This window comes from Nyctereutes procyonoides, unplaced genomic scaffold (genome assembly GCF_905146905.1).
Source record: "Nyctereutes procyonoides isolate TBG_1078 unplaced genomic scaffold, NYPRO_anot_genome, whole genome shotgun sequence".
NCBI lineage: Eukaryota > Metazoa > Chordata > Mammalia > Carnivora > Canidae > Nyctereutes > Nyctereutes procyonoides.
This window is the reverse complement of record NW_026575139.1, coordinates 12,055,673-12,074,931: the sequence shown is the minus strand read 5'-3', so window position 1 is coordinate 12,074,931 and position 19,259 is coordinate 12,055,673. Positions and strand designations below refer to the sequence as shown.

General features: G+C 46.4%; 1 protein-coding gene across 1 annotated transcript in view; it reads right to left on the bottom strand.

The window, feature by feature from the left end:
• Positions 1-19,259, bottom strand: part of FOXN3 (forkhead box N3) — a 223,533-nt gene that overhangs the window by 113,766 nt on the left and 90,508 nt on the right. The window contains exon 4 of the mRNA XM_055303583.1: positions 1,187-1,251. Within this exon, the coding sequence (XP_055159558.1) occupies positions 1,187-1,251 (65 nt within the window). The remainder of the gene's footprint in view (positions 1-1,186; positions 1,252-19,259) is intronic.

The following is a 19,259-nucleotide window of genomic DNA, read 5'->3' as shown; positions in this document are numbered from 1 at the left end:
TAAATATTTAGGATATCTATAATGGTCATTAAAATGAGAATTGGTCAGACCTGCCTGCCTAAATTGCACCTGGACCAAGCAAAAAGGCAAGGAAATCCTTCGGTTCCCGATTTCACGGGCTATTAAAAAGACAGTATGTAATCGCATGGCCTATAAAACAACAACAAAAATGTGACTCCACCTCTTTGAGCTGCTCAGGAAACCTGAAGATAAATGTCCCTTTGCTCAGCCACATTTATATTCATTCTTTCACATACCTGGCCGGCCCTCGGCATGCGCTTCTCAGGAAAAGAGGCTTACCAGCTCTAAGCCAACCTAAATGCACGGACCACTCCACACTATATGCCCAGTCCAGTTCTAAAGCTCTTGGTGCACCCAGACCCACCTGCTGCAGGCCAGTTGTGCCACTCTGACACCTAGCCGACCGACGGATGGGGACAGGGAGCTGAAGCCTACCAATTCCAGCTTATCTGCACAGCAGATCTTCTAATCCAGAAGTTATCTAGAAGGCACCTCATGACTACTTTTAACCATTTACTCCTCTTTCACATTATTCAGTCTTTTCAAAAGAAACTTAATAGCCAAAATAGAGATGAAAGGCAGTTGGAAATCCTTGAGCATGTTGGATAGGACAGCAAAGCAGCAAAGGGTGGGCTGGACAATAGGAAGGCTGTCCCTCCTGCAAAGGCCACTCATGGGGAACAGGAGAGGGGTGACTGAAGTCCCAGTCTGGGGAACAAACCACAGCCAATCCTCCAGGCACATGCAGATGGCTAGGGGACAGCAAGGAATAAATGGACCACCACAATAACCAAAGTGCCAGAGCACCCCAAACAGATCACAGTGTTTGTTTTCACCAGCTTTCCAGCTCGGCTGATGCTACTGTCATATCCTAACTGCTACATCATTCTAGTTCCACCAAAGCCAGCCGAACACATCTGAGATACGATCAGTGGTGGCAAATCAAAGAACCAGTCCCAGTTTCGGATTCACGGTTCATGGCAACCAGGAGGCGTGAGTAAGAAGAAATAAAGAGAACTGGACAAACGGCCCCAACCCACAACAGCCACACTTCTCCAGATTAGTGCCCACTGCTAAAGAGGACAGAGCTGTCCTGCGTGCTACCCAGCACAAGGGCACAGGGCCAGGGGGTGGGGTGGGGGGTGGGGGGCTCCTAGAGACCTACCTTGCAGAAGGGCTCCATTTCTCTTGAAGAAGGTACTGCCCGGCCAGATGGGTGGACCTGATGTGCTGAAACAGAAGAGACATCAGTGTCAGCACAGCTCGTCTACACTCACTCCCTGCACTTAGCACAGCCAGCTCTCCAAACATGCCACTCAGAAGGCCTCCACACACCTTCCCAATCATACGTTATCTATGCCCTCTGAAAACACGTCTTTAAAAACCACGAGGCTCGTTTTAAGGGGAATGGGCTTCATGTTTTATAGCACAGACCCTACCTGTGTGGATATCCTGCTTCCTGTCCTGACCCTTTACCTTCTTGGGCACTGAAGTCATTTGCAGGTAAACGAAATGGCCAAGTCACATAGTTCACTATCACAACCTAGAACTCACGAGTGGCTGTTAACTTATTCCCAGTTTTATGAATTTACTACGTGGCACACCTGCCTGTGATAAACACAAACTTGCCTTTTCTGGGCCTTTTTCCCTCAGCATATGCAGAAAAGGCTTTGATTGATTCCTTCCCTCCCCCATCCTCTTGTTTTGTATCCTGTTTTTAAGGTTTTTGCTTAAAACGTTGCACTCCATATTCTATAAAAAACATTTAGTAGATGTGCTACTGCCCATTGTCTGGTAGTAGGAGAGGCACGGAAGTATGATCAGTACACACAAAGACACTTTACTACACATACAGAGGAGCATTTTCACTGTTTCAAGACGCCCGGTGAGAAACTTTATAACCAAGCCAGTCTCAGAAAAATGTCCTTGGAGTGGGAAGTGGGTTCTAGTAAATCAAGGATTGGTTTAGGTTAATGTTAGAAAGCACTTAGTCAAAAATGTTACTATATCCAACCCAAGAGGCAGTAGAGATTACCTTTACGAAGACAGCCCATGGCAAGTGATACTAGCTAAGGTGCTGTCAATCACAATAGAAAAATTTATAGTTGGTCTGATAACAGAGTTGTAAATTTGGTGGGCAGGCGCACACAGAACAGGCTATCTGAAGGGCTCTGTAATGAACCCTTTGCCAGTCAACCAGGGCCTCTGCTAGGACAGGACAGCAATTGATAGCGTTAACAAGGAGACACACCAGTGACAGGTTCTGCTGACCAAAGTTCCGTTACTTTGGTAACGGTACAGATGGCACAATAGGTATGGGGACGTGGTACATGATTGGTGAGGTGCAGACGGGGAGAGAGAAAGAGTGATCGCACGTAAAAATACTGTTAAATGTCAAAATAATGCCAAATGTGCTAGAAAACACACTATGAGCCCTGACATAAGTGAACCTTTTTGTTTTATTTTGCTTGGGGTTGCCTATACTCAAAGTAAGCAAGAAGAATGCATCGAGGCTATAGCTTTTCCTGCAGTCCTCTCAGCTCTGTAGTTGTGGCCTCCGAGTGGCCAGGTTGCACAGGGCACCAGATCTGGCTGGGGTTTCAGGGCCACGGGATGTCGGCAAGTGGATTTTCTCTTCCATCTGATTCCTGTCCTATTCCATGGAGGCTTTTAAGGCTCAAAGATGCATGAAAAATAATGTGCATTAAAATGCTCCAGATGATCTTTTAACAACTTCCTGCCAACTCCCTGGGATTTTACCATCTTATTTTTATAAGAAAGCAGGAAACAGCAAGCTGGCTGTTGCCAATCCTGCATCACCTGATTTCTAAAGATATTTAAAAACTGAGGACTTCATTATAGAGGAGTTGGTGCTTTGAGAGAATTCAATAATTGAGTCTTACTGCAGGAGCCTGAATATCCAGCTTACTTCCATCCAAATCTCCTCTTTATCCCGACCTTGATTTGGCTGAACGCTGAGCAGACGCCAGGCATGGAGTAAATGTGGGGAACTGAGGTCAGGTAAATCCAGTGGTTTAAGATAAGGAAAATTCTCTGCATGATAGAAATCTACTCGGCAATTTCTACAACATCCTTTTAATGTACGTAAGTCACTGATCACTATTCTGGTCCTTCTGTCGCAGTGCCCACATAATGGATACTTCCAGTCGTGGAGAGAGGTTTGGGCTGGCCCACCTACCTGCTCTTACCCGGCCCCACTGTCAGTGATGAATTCACCTATGGTCTCTTATGAGCTCAAGTTAAGCTGTTCCCTATCAGGCTAATTGCAAAGCTTTGGAGCTCATTGGCCAGACAGTTTGCAGGCTTCTCTTGGATGGTCCCTCGAAATGGCTATTTCTAACTGTTAGGGGACTCAAGGATTCATTAAGTACCTATTGAGAACCATCCTTGGGGTTGAGAGGGACACAGGAGAAATACTAAAAGCCATATTTTATGGCCTCTAGGAATTCACCTAGCACCAACCTCCTGTGACTGTGTTTAAAGAGACATAAATGAATACAGAAAGGCCAGTGGATACAGCTCAAGTGGTTGCAAGTTGGGGAGGCAGCAACATGATTTCCGCCCCCTCCATCTGGTCATATTCCCAGTTTGTTGGCCTTTAAGGTTCAAAGTTGGTTTTTAAAAACTATATGAAATTACCAAAATAGTGTTTATTAACCATAGGAATTTAGAGAAGAAGCTAATCGAAGTCTTCATAGGAGTTGCTGAAGCCACCTTGGAAACCATTCATTCATGTGGCAAATGAAGAGGAGGGCAGTGTGGGTGTAGGCGGCTCTCTACACTCCATCACTTAAGTGTTGGTTGACTTGTAGGTGGTCACCGCCATGAGAACTAACCAACAGGGCCCCCTTAAACCCAGCAGAGTGGGTTTTAATCACCTCACCCACGTGCTCACACACAGGGTAGGATGCTGAGATAGCAAATTACCATTTACAAAGTACAACAATCAACATTTTTCCAATGGGATCCTCCATGCAGTGAGTGGGCAGGGCAGAAGGAGGATCTGAAGAGATGGAGGCCCCAAGAGGTGAAGGGACTTGTCCAAGCATCACAAGCCTGGTAAATGATCAGTCCAAGACCAGGCAGGGGCTTCCAGCGCCAGCCCACAGTGTCAAAATGTACACATCAGTGGGCCCAACCTCAACTCATCTTCCAGTCTGTTGGCACTGAACTCTTGTCTATCCTTCTCCGTGGAAGGAAGCTGCAGGTGGTATTTCACAAAGAATCTCAAGGTAAATGGCTAAAATCATTAACACAGGAAACAACAGATGTTGGCAAGGATGCAAGAAAAGGGCAACCTCTTACACTGTTGGTGTGAATGCAAACTGGTACAGCCATTCTGGAGAACAGCATGGAGGTTCCTCAAAAAGTTAAAAACAAAACTATGATCCAGCAATTGCACTACTAGGTATTTATCCAAAGGATACAAAAATATGGATTAGAAGGGGTACATGCACCCTGATGTTTATAGCAGCATCATCAACAATAGCCCAGTTATGGAAAGAGCTCAAATGTCCATCAACTGATGAATGGATAAAGAAGATGTGGGGTGTATACACACACACACACACACACACACACACACACTGGAATATATCTCAGCTATAAAAAAGAATGAAATCTTGCCATTTGCAATGATGCAGACGGGGCTAGAGTGTATTATGTTAAGAGAAATAAATCAGTCAGAAAAAGATAAAGATCATAGGAGTTCACTCATATGTGGAATTTAAGAAATAAAACAGATGAGTATGGGTGGGAAGGGGGGGCAAACTGTAAAACAGACTCTTAACTAGAGAGAACATACTGAGGGTCGCTGGAGGAGAGGTGGGTGGGGGGATGGGGTCACTGGGTGACAGGCATCAAGGAGGGCACCTGGGATAAGCACTGGGTGTTCTATGCAACTGATGAATCACTAAATTCTACACCTGAAACTAATATTATACTCCATAACAACTAACTAGAATTTAAATAAAAACGTGAAGCAAGCAAACAAGAAGAATCTCAAGGCAAAATCCCAGGCTAGAAAAAGCAATCAGGCTTATCACATGTGAAAGACAGACACATGGGCTCATAATTAGCAGAAACAGCACAATTCAGGCACCACAAATGTTTCATCTCAACGCTTTAACAAAATTCCGTGACCTTCAGCACTAGATGGCAGACCCACTCGGGACAAAGGAAGCTGACCAACAGGGTAAGAGGGCTCTGTCTGCCAGAAAACCAGTTTGCAAACTGGCATTTGAGCCCACAGCTCTGGGCTGATCATTGGAACTAGAGCTAAGCCAGCAAAAATCTCAAGAGAGGAATGATACCATCTCGAACAGCATACCCAGCGTTTGCAGATCTCAGCCCCCAGTCACTTCCTGGGCTGGACCCTCGAAGCTGCATTACTTGGAACTCCCAAGGGGACACCCATTGAGCCAACAGGTCATACAGCCCGAAGGTGGCTCTTGGCATAAAGATGCATCCTGTCATGGTTTTTCCCCTTCACTCATGAGCTTTCATCATTGTGAGAACCAGACAGACTGTGACCAAGATCCTGGGAGCTTCTGCCAAGATCCATACACAGGCCTGGACCTTCTGTGAGTCTAATGAAAAGCAGAATAAGAAATGTACTTTTTTTTCTAAGTACTTAAAAAAAAAGAGGGTACTTTTCTCTAAGAACTCAGCTCTGGAATGTGAACCGGGGTATCTAAAAGAGAGTACAGGATGCTACAACATGAGTGCACCTTGAGGACATTATACTAAGTGAAATAAGCCAGAGACAAAGGGACAAATACTGTGCTAGACTCTAGTGGTCAAAATTCACGAAAACAGAAAGGAGAATGGAGGTTGCCAGGGGCGGAGGGGAGGGTTAAGAGTTGTTTAATGGGTACCCAGGTTTTCTTAGAGTTCCAGAGACTGGTTACCCATCAATGCAAGTGTACATACCCCCCCAAAAAAAATACTTAAGATGGTTAATATTTAATGCTAAATATATTTTTACCACAATTACGTTTTTTAAAATGTAAAACGAGAGACAGAGAGAGGGGAAGAGAGCGCATGAGTGAAGGAACATGTGCAAGAAAGACTCTAAGAAATAAATCAAAGTCTAAAGAGTTTTGGTCAGTGAAGGACCAACCTATGTGCTGTGTCTCTGAAGGGACAATTAGCATCTCTTCTAGAATGGTCCACAACACACTTAAGAAAGCAGAAAGCTGAACTAAGGAAAAGGAAAAGAAGAAGGATATAGTGAGAACCAGTCTATCCAAATCTAGTATTTACAGAGGCCAGGGCCTGACGGATACTTTGTAGGCAACTGAACAGCCTCCTGTGATAGTCTTAGCCCCGGAAACTGAGGGTGAAGGCAATGCTTGGACATCTACCACCAGACTGTGTTCACCCCAAAATAAAACACTCAAAGTACTTGTGATAGCAGGGGAATCCCTCCCCCCAAATATCTGAAATTCTACTGTTTTAAGTCTGTGTATTCATCACCAGGAAATAACAGAAAAACAAATGTGACCGACACCACACACTGACACAACCCCCCTGGGGGAAGGAGGCCAGTCACTGAGGTTTGGAATGAAGGCATCAGAGCAGGCTGGACTGAGAGAGGCAAGTAAGAAGGTATAAAGTTTGGCAAAATATCACTCCTAATTTGAGAAGCACCCTGAAAGAGCTCAAAGTTCAGCATCCTTTGTTGGGGCCATTCTTGATACTTTTATGACCTTACAAATAAAACGGCATGACGACATTTCAAGGGCATCTCCCTGGTCCCAACTGAGATGTGGCAGGGACAGCACAAGATGTGGACACTGGAGTTTGTGCGAAACGCCGCCTGAGTGGCTTTTCACTTGGCCACGTCTCAACGGCATGCCCACAAAGTGGGGACAATGACAGCAGCGGGAGCTCGGGGATGAGACATGAAAACGCACATCAAAGGGACATGGGCAAACTGAGAACCCCTGGTGATCCTGATGACTAGGACCCTGTGCTTGGTGCCAGCACTTCCCCTACACCCTGTGTCATCCCCCAGTTTGGCTCTCTATTCCTGTGATGGGCACGGCAGCCCCGCCTTCATCCTCCTCTTTTCTTCCCAGATGCTTGGAGGTCATCTCATCATGAATGTTCCAGTCCGGGCAGGCATGAACAGTTTATAAAAATCAACAGGCTGCAAGAAGCAGCTTCACAGAGGCCACCTCCTTTAAAGAAAGCTAAGAACAAAAAAGAGAACCCTGGGCGCCTGGGTGGCTGTCAGTTAAGTGTCTGACTCTCAGTTTCGGCTCAGTCATGATCTCAGGGTCATGAGATCGAGCCCCGAGTTGGGCTCCCTGCTCAGCAAGGAGTCTGCCTGGGATTCGTTTCTTCTCCCTCTCCCTCTGCCCTCCCCTTGCTCATACGCCTATGTGCATGCTCTCTCTTTCTCAAATAAATAAAATCTTAAAAAAGTAATAAAATAAAATAAAATAAAGAGATAACTCTGACTAGAATCCTGCAGAGATCCAAACTGGCGAGCACAGCTGCCCATAGTGACCTTCCAGGGTCTGGTGGAAACAGACCAGGACAGGTGGATTCTCGAGAAGGTGTTACTAAAACGTATAGACAAAAATGATCCGAGACCACAAGAGCCAGAACTGAGAGCCTGGCAAGATCACCCTGAGGGCAAAACACAGACCGTGGTAAGAAATGCAGTTACTTTGTTACCTCAGCCAAGTAAGAAAAACTAGAGACTCCAAATGGATGGCCCTATAAAGAGCTCTTGGCCCATCACAGCCAAGACCCCGGATGTGTTGGGGGCTGAAAGGCCTGTGAGAAACAGACAGAGGCGGGTGGCTGTTGTGGGGCACAAGCTCCTGTGCTATTTTAAATGAATCAGTGTTTCAAAAATGGTCCCCCAAGCACACCCTGGAGTTTAGGCTTCCCTCCTTGGGCACGTCCGTGAACTTCTGTTGACCCGTGTGGCAGGGTTTCTTAATAACCTCGGCACTACTGACGGTGGGGGCCAGAGAATTCTTTGTCACGGGGGCTTGCCCTGGGCCTCCCCAGCCTCCCCAGCCTCTACCCGCGGGGTACCAGCAGCAACCCCTCCCCTGCTGTCACAACTACAGATGTCTCCAGACACTGCCCCACACCCACTGGCCTGGCTGCCCGACTAGGCCGGCCCCAGTCATCTCCCACTTGCCAAATCCCAAACCTTTCCCTCCACATCACCTCCTCTTTTCCAAAACCAAGGCCATTCGGCAGAAGCTCGTTCGCCCTGTTATCTCCACCTGCGCCTGTACCTTCTTCCTCTCAAAGTGGCCTCTGCTCCCTCCACTGCCCCCCGGAATCCGAGTCTCCCCTGACCCCTCCCTTCAGAGGGCTCAGCACTTCTCTCATCTCGTCCATTTCCAAACCCCGACGAGCAGCTCCCAGAGCCCCACCACGCACGAGCAGGGCCCCTGAGCCGGCCTGGCCGCCTCCGGGGACTGGCCACAGGCCCCTCGCGTGGACGTCAGCAGGGGCCTCCCGGTCCCCCGGCCGTTCAGGGCAGAGGGCCCTTGCGCCTGCGGCCTCCTGCCCTCCTCCATGAACTCGCCAGAGGCTTGCCTTTACGCTCCGGCTGACATAAATTCCCTGACTTCCGACGTGACCCCTTAGAATCCTTTCCAATTTCAATCTCCGAACACCCTCCTAGCCCGGTTCTCCTCGTCCTCCCCTCCCTTCCACGCACCCTGCGAGCTCTCTGCCCAGCCTCGGCCCCGCAACGATGCGTGTTCCTAGAATGTCAGCCCTCGCTCTTCCCACCTCCTACTCCTTTCCCAGAAGAGTTTATGGAACCACGGGAAACCCGGCTTTTCCAATTCTGTATTTCCAGCTGACCTTGGCGGTCGCCTCTGGAATGTACCTCTGGCTGCGTCCTGACATGATCCTCAGCTCCTGCCCCACCGATCCTGTCAACGAAGGGTCAGGCTTCCCGCCTCTGCCTCCCCTGGCGATGGTCCCCATGGGCATTTCCTCACTGCCCCGGGTCTCTCATGGTCTCTGTGAGTCCCCTAGGGCTGCCACAACAAACTACCATAGTTGAGTGGCAGTTGAGTTGAGAAATTTCTTGTCTCACAGTCCTGGAGGCTGTAAGTCCAAGGTCAACGTTGGATCCATCTAAGGGCTATACATGAGAATCAGTTCCATGGCTCTTCCGGAGTTTCTGGATTTGATGGCAATCTTCGGTTTTCCTTGGCGTTTGCATGCAACACCCTGTCTCTACCTTCATGTTTACACGGCCCGGTGTGTACTTGTCTGTGTCCAAATTTCCCCTTTTCATACAGGCTTAGGAGCCCACCCTAGGGCAGTGTGATCTAACTGTAACTAGTTACACCTACAATGACCTTATTTCCACATCAGGTCATAGTCTAAGGTACTAGGTGTTAGGACATCGACATAGGTATCTGAGGGGGAGAGGGGACACTCAAACCCTAACAGTGTCCATGGCGGTCTCTCTTCTCACGTGGTGCACTCACTCTCCACAACGCCTAGACACCTTTGTCTTTTCCTTCCTTAAATCTCTGCCACCTACTGCAGTACTTGAAACTTGGCTACCACCAACAAGTATTTGTTGAGGGAATAGAAGTTTACAATGTAACTCAGCATTCCTCACAAAAACAAAGCAGGGGGAAAAAAATCACTCATCCTTCAGTGATCACCTGTAAAATTCTCAAGTTCAAAATTTGGGAGTGTCCAACACCTGCCTCTCCCACACTCCTGTCTGCGGTCACCCAGTGCTGCCCAGACTTTCTAAGGATCAACAGCGTCAACCTATATGTGGGTGTTCTTACTGGTGCCTTAACAAATCTCCCCTGACCCCAGGCCTCCCTGCCTAAGACCCTTAGTAGCCTTCTCCAAGCACAGCCCAGCATGGTCATCTCCATTTGCTGTGCCCTTGCTTTGCAAACTGCTCCTCAGGAAACCCCCAGGAGCTGCCCTGGTGCTGCCTCTGGTGGGGCTGGGGGTGGGTGTCTTGGTGCGGTCCTGAGCCAGTGTCAACAAAGCAGTGATTCTTTCTTGTGCCTTATGTATTGAGTTCCCACATAATTTCTCATTTGAAGAGTTTGGTGATTACAAAAATGTGGGGAAAACCAATAGTTTGTAGGGCAGAGTCAAAGCCAACAGGTTCCCTGCCCTCGGAAGTCTCGATAGTCTTCCCCAGAGTGTTCTCCTTGTTACCCAGGATGCAACCCTGACAGGGTCTCTGGAGCACACGTGGACCCCATATACCTCCAAGGCCCATCCAAGCCAGTGCTGTTCCCCTCTGCCTGAAAAGGTGCCATCTGTCCGGCATTTCACAACTCAAATCCCAGGTCCCAGGGAGAACGGATGCTCCCGGTCACTACTAACCCTGGGACCTCTCCCCTCCGCTGAACTGGTTTAGTAATGGTTTAGTAATTACTACCTTGGGAACTGATCCTATTCTGCAATGTTGTCTGATCTGATGACTTCTTACACCTTTAATTCACTTTCCATAGGTCTGTGTCTTGACTTCCAAAGAGCAGAAATGCCATGTGGGCAGAGACCAAAGGTGACTTCCCTCCTAGAACGTGGCCAAGGTTGCTGCACACACAAGATGGGTGTCCTACTCTACTAAGTCATTTTATAAAACAGCAGAAACGCTACCTCAGAATTACTTCAAACACTAAGGATTAAAAAAAAAAAATCTCTGAGACATAATTAAGTCTCTTAGCAAGGAACTAGCCTGTATAGTAACATTCCTTCTCTGTCATCATTTCAGATAAAAAAACTTAAAAATCTTTAAAAATGGAAACGAAATGATAAATCTCATCACTGATGGTTAAGTAATAGGTTAGGTAATTTAGATTACTCTTTTCTGTGATTTCTTGATTACTTAGGAATATATAAATAACTAGATAAGTACATGTATATTTCTGATAATATGGAATGCACGTTTGGGTCCACTGAAGAAATGCTGCTTGAAACCCCAGCTATGATTTTAGATGCATACAGCTCATGATACATTTTATGAACAGATGCAAAGGTGTTTATCATTATCTCCGTGCCACACAGTTTCTAATTTTACATATGAAAACCAAGGCATCATTCAGCATAAAGTACATTATTTGCATGATATATTTGCATTTGTAAAACACCCACATTTACTTTTACTGCTTAATGGGCCTGGTTAAAATGGGCCACTCTATATAAATGGAGCACACTGGTTCCCAACTCAATGGTGCTGATAAGAAAACGACTCCTTTTAGATGCAAATGAACCTACTAATCACAATTAAAATGGTGGAGTTGAGGGAAGCTGAGCAGCTGTTCTAAGAGCTACAAGTCTAGGGCCAGTTTGGTTCTAGCTTAATCTTCAGAGCTGCTTGGGACTCCCCAGAGGACATCTGCCTGGAAGGGGGTAGGGGGAGGGATACACCAACGGGATAAACTTTCTAAAGGTGGATGGGAGAGAGCCACAGCCTGACTGCAGGTGTGGCCCATCCAGCCAGGTTAACCCAAACCTATCTGTAGGGCCAGCTTTCACTCAGTTCGGTTCAAAGGACAAAGCTGTGCAGAAGGGAGGAGGCCAGCATTTGTAAAACTCACAGAGGAAAAGCAAGCCACATCCAGGAAGAGTCAAATAACTGGAAACATGCCCTTAAAATGGTGCAGTCACTATGGCTAACAGTAGGCTGGTTCCTCAAAAAAATTACACATAGAATTAACCATATGATCCAGTAGTTCCTCTTCTCGATACACACAAAAAGAACCGAAAGAACTCAAAGACATACTTGTACACCCTTGTTTATAGTGGCACTATTCACAACAGGCAAAAAGTGGAAGCAACCCAAGTGTCCATCAATGGATGAATAGACAAAGACTACGGTATACACACGCAATGGTCCTGAGCCTCAGAAGAAGGAAATTCTGGCACAGGCTATCACATGGCCGAGCCGTGAGGCCTTAACCTGTGAGATACACCAGTCACAAAGAGACCAACACAGTCTGCTGCCGCTTACATGAGGTGCCCGGGGCAGTCAAAATCATGAGACAAGAAGCAGAAGGTGGTTGCCAGGGGTTGTGGAGAGGATCGCGCGAGTGCTGTTTCGTGGGTACACAGTTCCAGTTTCGGAGAAGATGAAAAAGTTCTGGAGATGGATGATGCCAATGGCTGCACAACAAGTGAATGTACTTAATGGTATCAAACTGTACACTTAAAAATGATTAAGATAATGAGTTTCTATTACATGTATTTTACTACAACTTCAAAATAAATAATAGATTAGATAGATAATCAAATAGGCAGACATTCCCTAGTGACTGGCCAGACACCGGCGGGGCAGGTGGTGCTGCTCTGTTTCCTCTGTCCTGAGGGTCTGGAAAGGGGAGCAGGTTTGCCCATCTTTTCTTGCTTATCTGCTCATTGAATAAACGCGCTTGGGCAGCCCGGGTGGCTCAGTGGTTTAGTGCCGCCTTCAGCCCAGGGCGTGATCCTGGAGACCAGGGATCGAGTCCCACGTCGGGCTCTCTGCATAGAGCCTGCTTCTCCTTCTGCCTGTGTCTCTGCCTCTCTCTCTTTCTGTGTCTCTCATGAATAAATAAATAAAAATCTTTTTTAAAAAAATCTTTAAACACACTTTTACATGTGCTATGGGGACATGGCAGTAAAGAAACCATCCTGCTCTCTGAGAGGCAGGGACATGGATGGGTAAATAGACAAAGGATTTGGGGTGGCACAGAGAATGACACACAGGTCTGGACACATAGCAGTGAGACCACTGCCCTTGGGTCCCCTCACTAACTATTATGCCAGGAATCCATGAATGAAACTAGACACAACCCCTTCTTGTTGGACAGAAACCACCAACGATCTTCTCTCTTCCATGAAGACCAATCTTTTTTTTTAAATTTTTATTTATTTTATGATAGTCACACACACATACAGAGAGAGAGAGAGAGAGAGAGAGAGAGAGAGAGAGAAAGAGGCAGAGACATAGGCAGAGGGAGAAGCAGGCTCCATGCACCGGGAGACCGACGTGGGATTCGATCCTGGGTCTCCAGAATCGCGCCCTGGGCCAAAGGCAGGCGCCAAACCGCTGCGCCACCCAGGGATCCCCATGAAGACCAATCTGACATGAGTTTTACCTGCTTCTTTGCAATCTGATTAGCATTGGCCTCGACACATGGACTTCAGTACCAACTGTCTTGCTAGTTCCCTAGCTGCCTTCCCTGGGACACTGCAGATTCCCCCAAAGGTGTCATCCACTGAGCTGGATGCTCAGCATGCGGCCTGTACTAAGTGCTCCCTAAACACTGACCACCATCAGAGCCCTAGGAGCAGTCGCTTCAGAGACTCTTGGGTGCATTCCTGGAGAGTTGAAACCTGGAGGAGTTCCCATGGAATTTCCCTGTCTCAGCATCGCTGCCCCAGGAATACGGACATGAAGCCCCCTCAGGGAATAGTTTGTCTGCTGATGGCAGTTCTCTGCGATGGAGCGGCTGCTGATGGCAGCTCTCTGCGATGGAGCGACTGCTGATGGCACAGGGACAGCTCCTGGCCTTCCTCTCTGGCTGTGCAGGCGTGGAGGGGCTCCGCGACTGACCACATCCAGATCTTTCCTCCCTGGGCAGCAGCTCTGCGGACACCTTGACAGAGTACCAGGAACTCCGCTGAATATTTGGAGCCAGTTGGGGACTGCAGACAGAACTGGTATAGCTGGAGACAGGTGACGGTGGGGAAACCTTTATCTAAAAATCTAAGAATGGACTCCCTTCAGAAGAAATGCCTCTTAAGTGAAAATATTATTTTGTCGTGAACTCAATGACAAGCTTCACTTACATCCTTGGGTCCTGTCCCCTAACCCAGAAGCAGGAAGGGCGGCACGTGGGTACTTTCTGTCCCAGGATGGCAGGCTCATTCTGAGGCCATGACACACAAACACACGCTGCCCAACACAGGTAATGTGAAGAACAACCTTACTTCTCATTATTCTACTGAACTACAACCTTCAGAGAAAAACCTCACGAATAAATATTAAAGTCACTATGATCTCTTCATCCTTTAGGCTTGTGGAGATCAAGAGATGTAGGCCCAAGGCTGCGCCCAAGTTTTTGATGCAGTCTGATTCCCGTTCCTTCCTACAATGCTGAACACCAGTCACAGAGAGGAAAATGACCTATTTTTGGGAAAATTGTGATTTACCTTGATTACTCATTTCCTCCCCATGAGAGCCAGTCCCATCCCACGCCCCACCACAAAGATGAGAGATATGAATGCTGATTGCGGAAGGACAAGAGCTGGACACCTCTGCCTGAATGTTACAGCAAGGGTCCCACATCCAGGCACCCAATTAAACGCTGAAGTTGCATGTAACAGTGCAGAAGTTTATGAAACATTTTCCCTACAGTCCATTGGCTCTATTTGCGGTTGACTTTGAAGCGACAAAAAAAGCAAATCTCCATTCCCAAAAAAGTCATCTCTTCTGTCTGCCAAGGTAGCAATACTGTGATGGGCATTAGTACCTGAACTGTGCCTTTGTCCCGATACTTCCAACTGAGCATAGAGAGCTGGCTGCCCCATCAAAGATGTTCCCTCCATTCCTTCCTCACATGGGCTCTGAGGCCACCTCTCCACTCACCTGTACCAAGTCACTGCTTACTTCTGACTTTCTCCTATTTTCAAACTTGGGGTTCTCATGTGTGCCCCAAGCCCTGCTCAGGGAAGCCAACTATGTGGTTGGAAACCCAACTGCACCAGTGCTCTTACCACATCATGGGGCGAGGGCCTACGTGATGGACTCGTAAAGCTCCCGGAAAATGGAATGCCCATTTGGTTCTTCTAGAAGACATACAGAAACACTCATTCCTTCCCTCAAAGGAAAATGAAGCAAAGAATGTTGCTAAGCTTCCTTCACCGTATATTAAATTCAAAGAGAAAAAGAGAAGATAGTTTCAAAAAAAATAATGGTACATCTTGGCCATGGTTAGAGATAAGGGAGACTGTGCTTTACAAAACTTGGTGGTATGTGGTAACTTCCGAATATTCCTTCCCGCACAAACATTATGTGTAGCTTTGTGTCAGGTTTTTCTTTCTTTCTTTTTTTTTTTTTTTTGCTGTTGTTTTGCTTTGTTTTGTTCTGCACTTCCCTCTTCTTTGAATTGCCATGGCATATAAAAGTTACCACGTAACTGAAGCCTTAAGCATATTCAGGAAAACCTTAACTTCCTGAAACCTTTGGGGGAACTCAACTCCTACATACAGATGCCTGGTGCCTGGTCATTACAGTCACCTTTGAGGGTCCACTGACCACACAAAGCACACACTTCATGCCTCGGGGCGCACACCCTCTCCCCTCAACTCCCCTGTAGAGAGCCCAGCTCTCAATCAGGCCCTAAAAGGCCTTCCCAGCACACTTATTCTGTGCCTTTTACTTGCTCCTCCTCTTCAAAAGCAACGCCCAACAGAGTTACTTGGCATCTGGTTTTGGACTGCGGCCCCCACCCTCACCTCTCCCAGGTGACAATTTCTGTTGAGGGCACACTTATGACCCGAACTGCTACCACTTCATATCTGCAAGTGCACAAGCTTTCCCTGGTAGTGGTGGCAATTTAACTTTTGTATAATCCAGCCTATCATGTTTTCAAAACCCTCCCAGGCTCCCTGTAGCCTGGTGTCACTTCCAAGTACCTTAGCTGTACGTGACTGGGTCAACTTGCTCATCTGCTGCCATCCTTTGTCTTTTTTTTTCTTCTGTCTGTTGTTGCTCTGGCAACACCCAGTTGTGCAAGGCCCCCCCACCCCGGCACCCCAGAAAGCTTACTTCTGTCTCTGTGCCACTCAGCTGCCCCTGCTTGAAATATCCCTCCCTCTGTGATCCTCTCTGCAAACTCTTTGGCTTTTTTTTTTTTTTAATTCTGCTCCTTGTCTTATTTCTGCCTCTCCCTTTGCCCAATAAGGAACCAGCCACTCCCATGCTGTTCCCTTTATGTGTATCACACTGTCATCTATTTGTTTATATGGCTCGACTATGAAGTCTCTGGAGAACAGCAACTGTTCTATTAGTCTGAGGTTCTTTGAGGCTGACGGTGTGGAGTAGGTATTCAATAAACATCTGCTGCAAAGGCTAGCCTTAAAAAGTATACAGAGCTGGGATCATGATCCTCATCTTGCAGCTAAGAAAATTTCATGCTGAAAGGTGCAGTCAGAAGGGTCCTGCCACTAGTCAGTGACTCATGCTCTTTCCACTAGAGTAGGATGTTTATATAACCCACCTCGCATTTCCTGTTGTCTCTTGAGTTTTGTGATCTACAGGAAATAAGTTCCCTGGATGTCTCAGAGCATCTATACATTGTCTTTCCGAATGGACACCTAGGAATGACACTCCAGTAACTCACTATTCATTGGTGCATCTAGTTGGGGCTTGGGAGCCCGGGCAGCCGAGCGCTAAATCAACATTACTCTTCCCGGCAGAGGGGACGGGGCTCTAAACAGGCGCAGGATGCCAGCCTAACTTTGAAGAAGAGATTTACACACCCCTTTGTCTCCTATATAAATGGACTTGAGAGCTGCAGCGGCGCAGAAGCGATCCTTTCCACTGTTTATAGTTGAAAGCAGACGTTTTCAGCTTCTTCCCGGTGATCACTCCACTAAAAATAGCTTTGATGCTGTCACATGCAAACTTGAGCAGAACCTGAAAGCAGTTCCCCTTTTAGTTCTGAGCCAGTTCAACTTTGAAAGAGAAGCAGCTGTTAACAGACTCCAACATGTTTACATGATGCCGAAGTAGTTCAGCTGATAGTAAAACACACACACACACACACACACACACACACACATTGAAAAGGGACAGAAATGGGTTTGCAGCTCTGGTGACGACACTTCTTTCCGCTGAGCTCTAGCCTGGGAGGAACAGTGAGGCTGGCAGGGAAAATCCAAAATGGCCAGGTTTCAGGGAAAAGCTATAAGCAGCAACTTGGGTGAAAACACAGGGCAGGGATATTTCCTGCCTCTGCTTGGGGTAGGGTGGCAGGGGAGGTAGCAAAGAATACGGTCATATAGAGAAGAGGATTTGTAAACATGGGTCCTTTTAAAAATCTTATTACAAGCACCTAAGCTGCTTTTTTTTTGTTTTGTTTTTGTTTTTAAGAAATTGAGAAAATAAAGAAGGAAGTACTTTCAACATCTTGGCCATTTCTTTGATGCCTTATTCTGGTTTACTGGGCAACTGGATCTTTCTGGATATGGGACCCAAAGTGAGGGGACAGCAGAGCGCTAGCTTGGAAACCAGAGGAAACATGAACTTTCATTCTGGCTCCTCTCCTGGTCAGGACCTGCGGTGTCTCCCCCACCTGCCACCATGGGTATGAGTGGAACAGGCAAACATGTACCTGATGGAACGCGTGACCCCTGAGAGATGATCAACTATGTCTTTTAGAAACTTGTAAGCAGAAGAGAGAGTGCCAACAATGGTCTGGGGTCTTTTCTGGGGGTATAGTGCAGTTTTGTTTTCTTTTCTTTTTTCTTTTCTTTTCTTTTTTCTTTTCTTTTCTTTTTTCTCTTTCCTTTCTTTTCTTTTTTTTTTTACAGAAGCACCAATGAAATAGTAGTGTTTTTTTTTCTCTCCTTTCTTCATCCCGTGTGTCCAAAGGATGATTCACACTATGTTTGCTTATGAAGTGAGAATTATTTTTATGAGGTTTTGTCCTAGTAAACTTGCCCCAGGTCTGGCTGAACTGAGCTGCAGGGGGACAAGGGCCCTGGCTGCCACCAGATTTGCCACATGTGCTTGGTGCTCACCGGGGGGAAGGGATACAGAAGTCGGTGACACAGAACTGGAGATACCTGCTCATGAACCAGAGTCCTCACTTGGGAGGTTGATGCTGGAAGTTCGTGTGTACTTCTGAATCCACATTTTAACAAAAAACCTCGGGTTCTTTTTAGGAGACCTTAAGAAAACAATACCTCTATCACACCACTGTCCCCTTCTATGAGTTTTAGTGTGATGAGAGGATACACTTGACTCAAGCACAAGAATGAATGGGTACTCTCAATCCACTATAAATTTTAGCAGCACACTGAGGTTATATTAGCTCAGGAATTTATCGCCTAAGTTATATATATTTGAACAACAGAACAGACTTTATATACTGCTGTATCTTTAACACTCATTTTTTTTTTTGTTAACAAGACAAAAGAATTTACTGTTACTGCCAACAGCTTGCTGGCAGCTAATACCGCGATTAGCTGTTGCCTGGCAACAGTCAAGCATGCTTCCTCCCAAATCAGGAAGAGCCGCAGCTAAATCTAGACTAATTACAAAATGGGACAAATATTTAAAAGCTTTATATTTATTAAGGATTTGGGGAGAGCATCCTAATAAGAATGATTCCTTATTAAACAGATTTAGCTAAATACAATGCCTTTGTTTCACTGTCCCACGTCCCGCAGATCGTTTCAGGGAAACTGGATGTTTTTGCGACTTTCCTAATTTCCTTAAATATTGTACTAAAGCAAAACCATATGCTTACATTTTGTAGAAGCATGTCTTTTCCCTACTTCTCTAAGAATAAGGATGAGAAGAAACACCACAGACACCTAAATCTTTTAAAATAGATACGCTTGCAAACAAATTAGGAGGATACCACCACCATTTTTACTATTTTTACAAAGCTATCGGGACGGAAGACTCAACAGCCTGTGACTCTCAGAGTTACTACCTTTGTCTGTGTTCTCACTCAATTCCTTCTGTTCCAAGAGTCACTCAGGATTCTCGGGGGGTGGGGTGGGGAGAGAACGAGTCTAGAGTTATTTCAGAGTCCACAGAGCTAGTCTTCCTGCCATCAGGGCTATACTGCTGGTGGCATAGCCTTGAGCAATCAAAATTCTCAAGTCTAGAGACCTTACTTCATCCCCTAGAGGGGAGGCTGGAGGAGTAAAGGACACGCACACGCACATACAGTGTGGGTCCCTATCATATGCAGAGTATGGGAATATTCTCCCAAAAAGACAAGATACCAGTTACAAAGATAGAGCAGAAACCAGAGGTTTTGTACTGTTCTACAGCTAAGAATGGTGTTTACATTTTTAAGTGGTTGAAATAAAATATATATATATCAAAAGACTATTTTATGACACGCGAAAATTACATGAAATCCTAATTCCAGTGTCCATAAATAATATTTTATTAAGACACGACACAGGCCTTCATTTATATACATGCTGATTTCGTGCTAAATATTCAGTATTTGGCC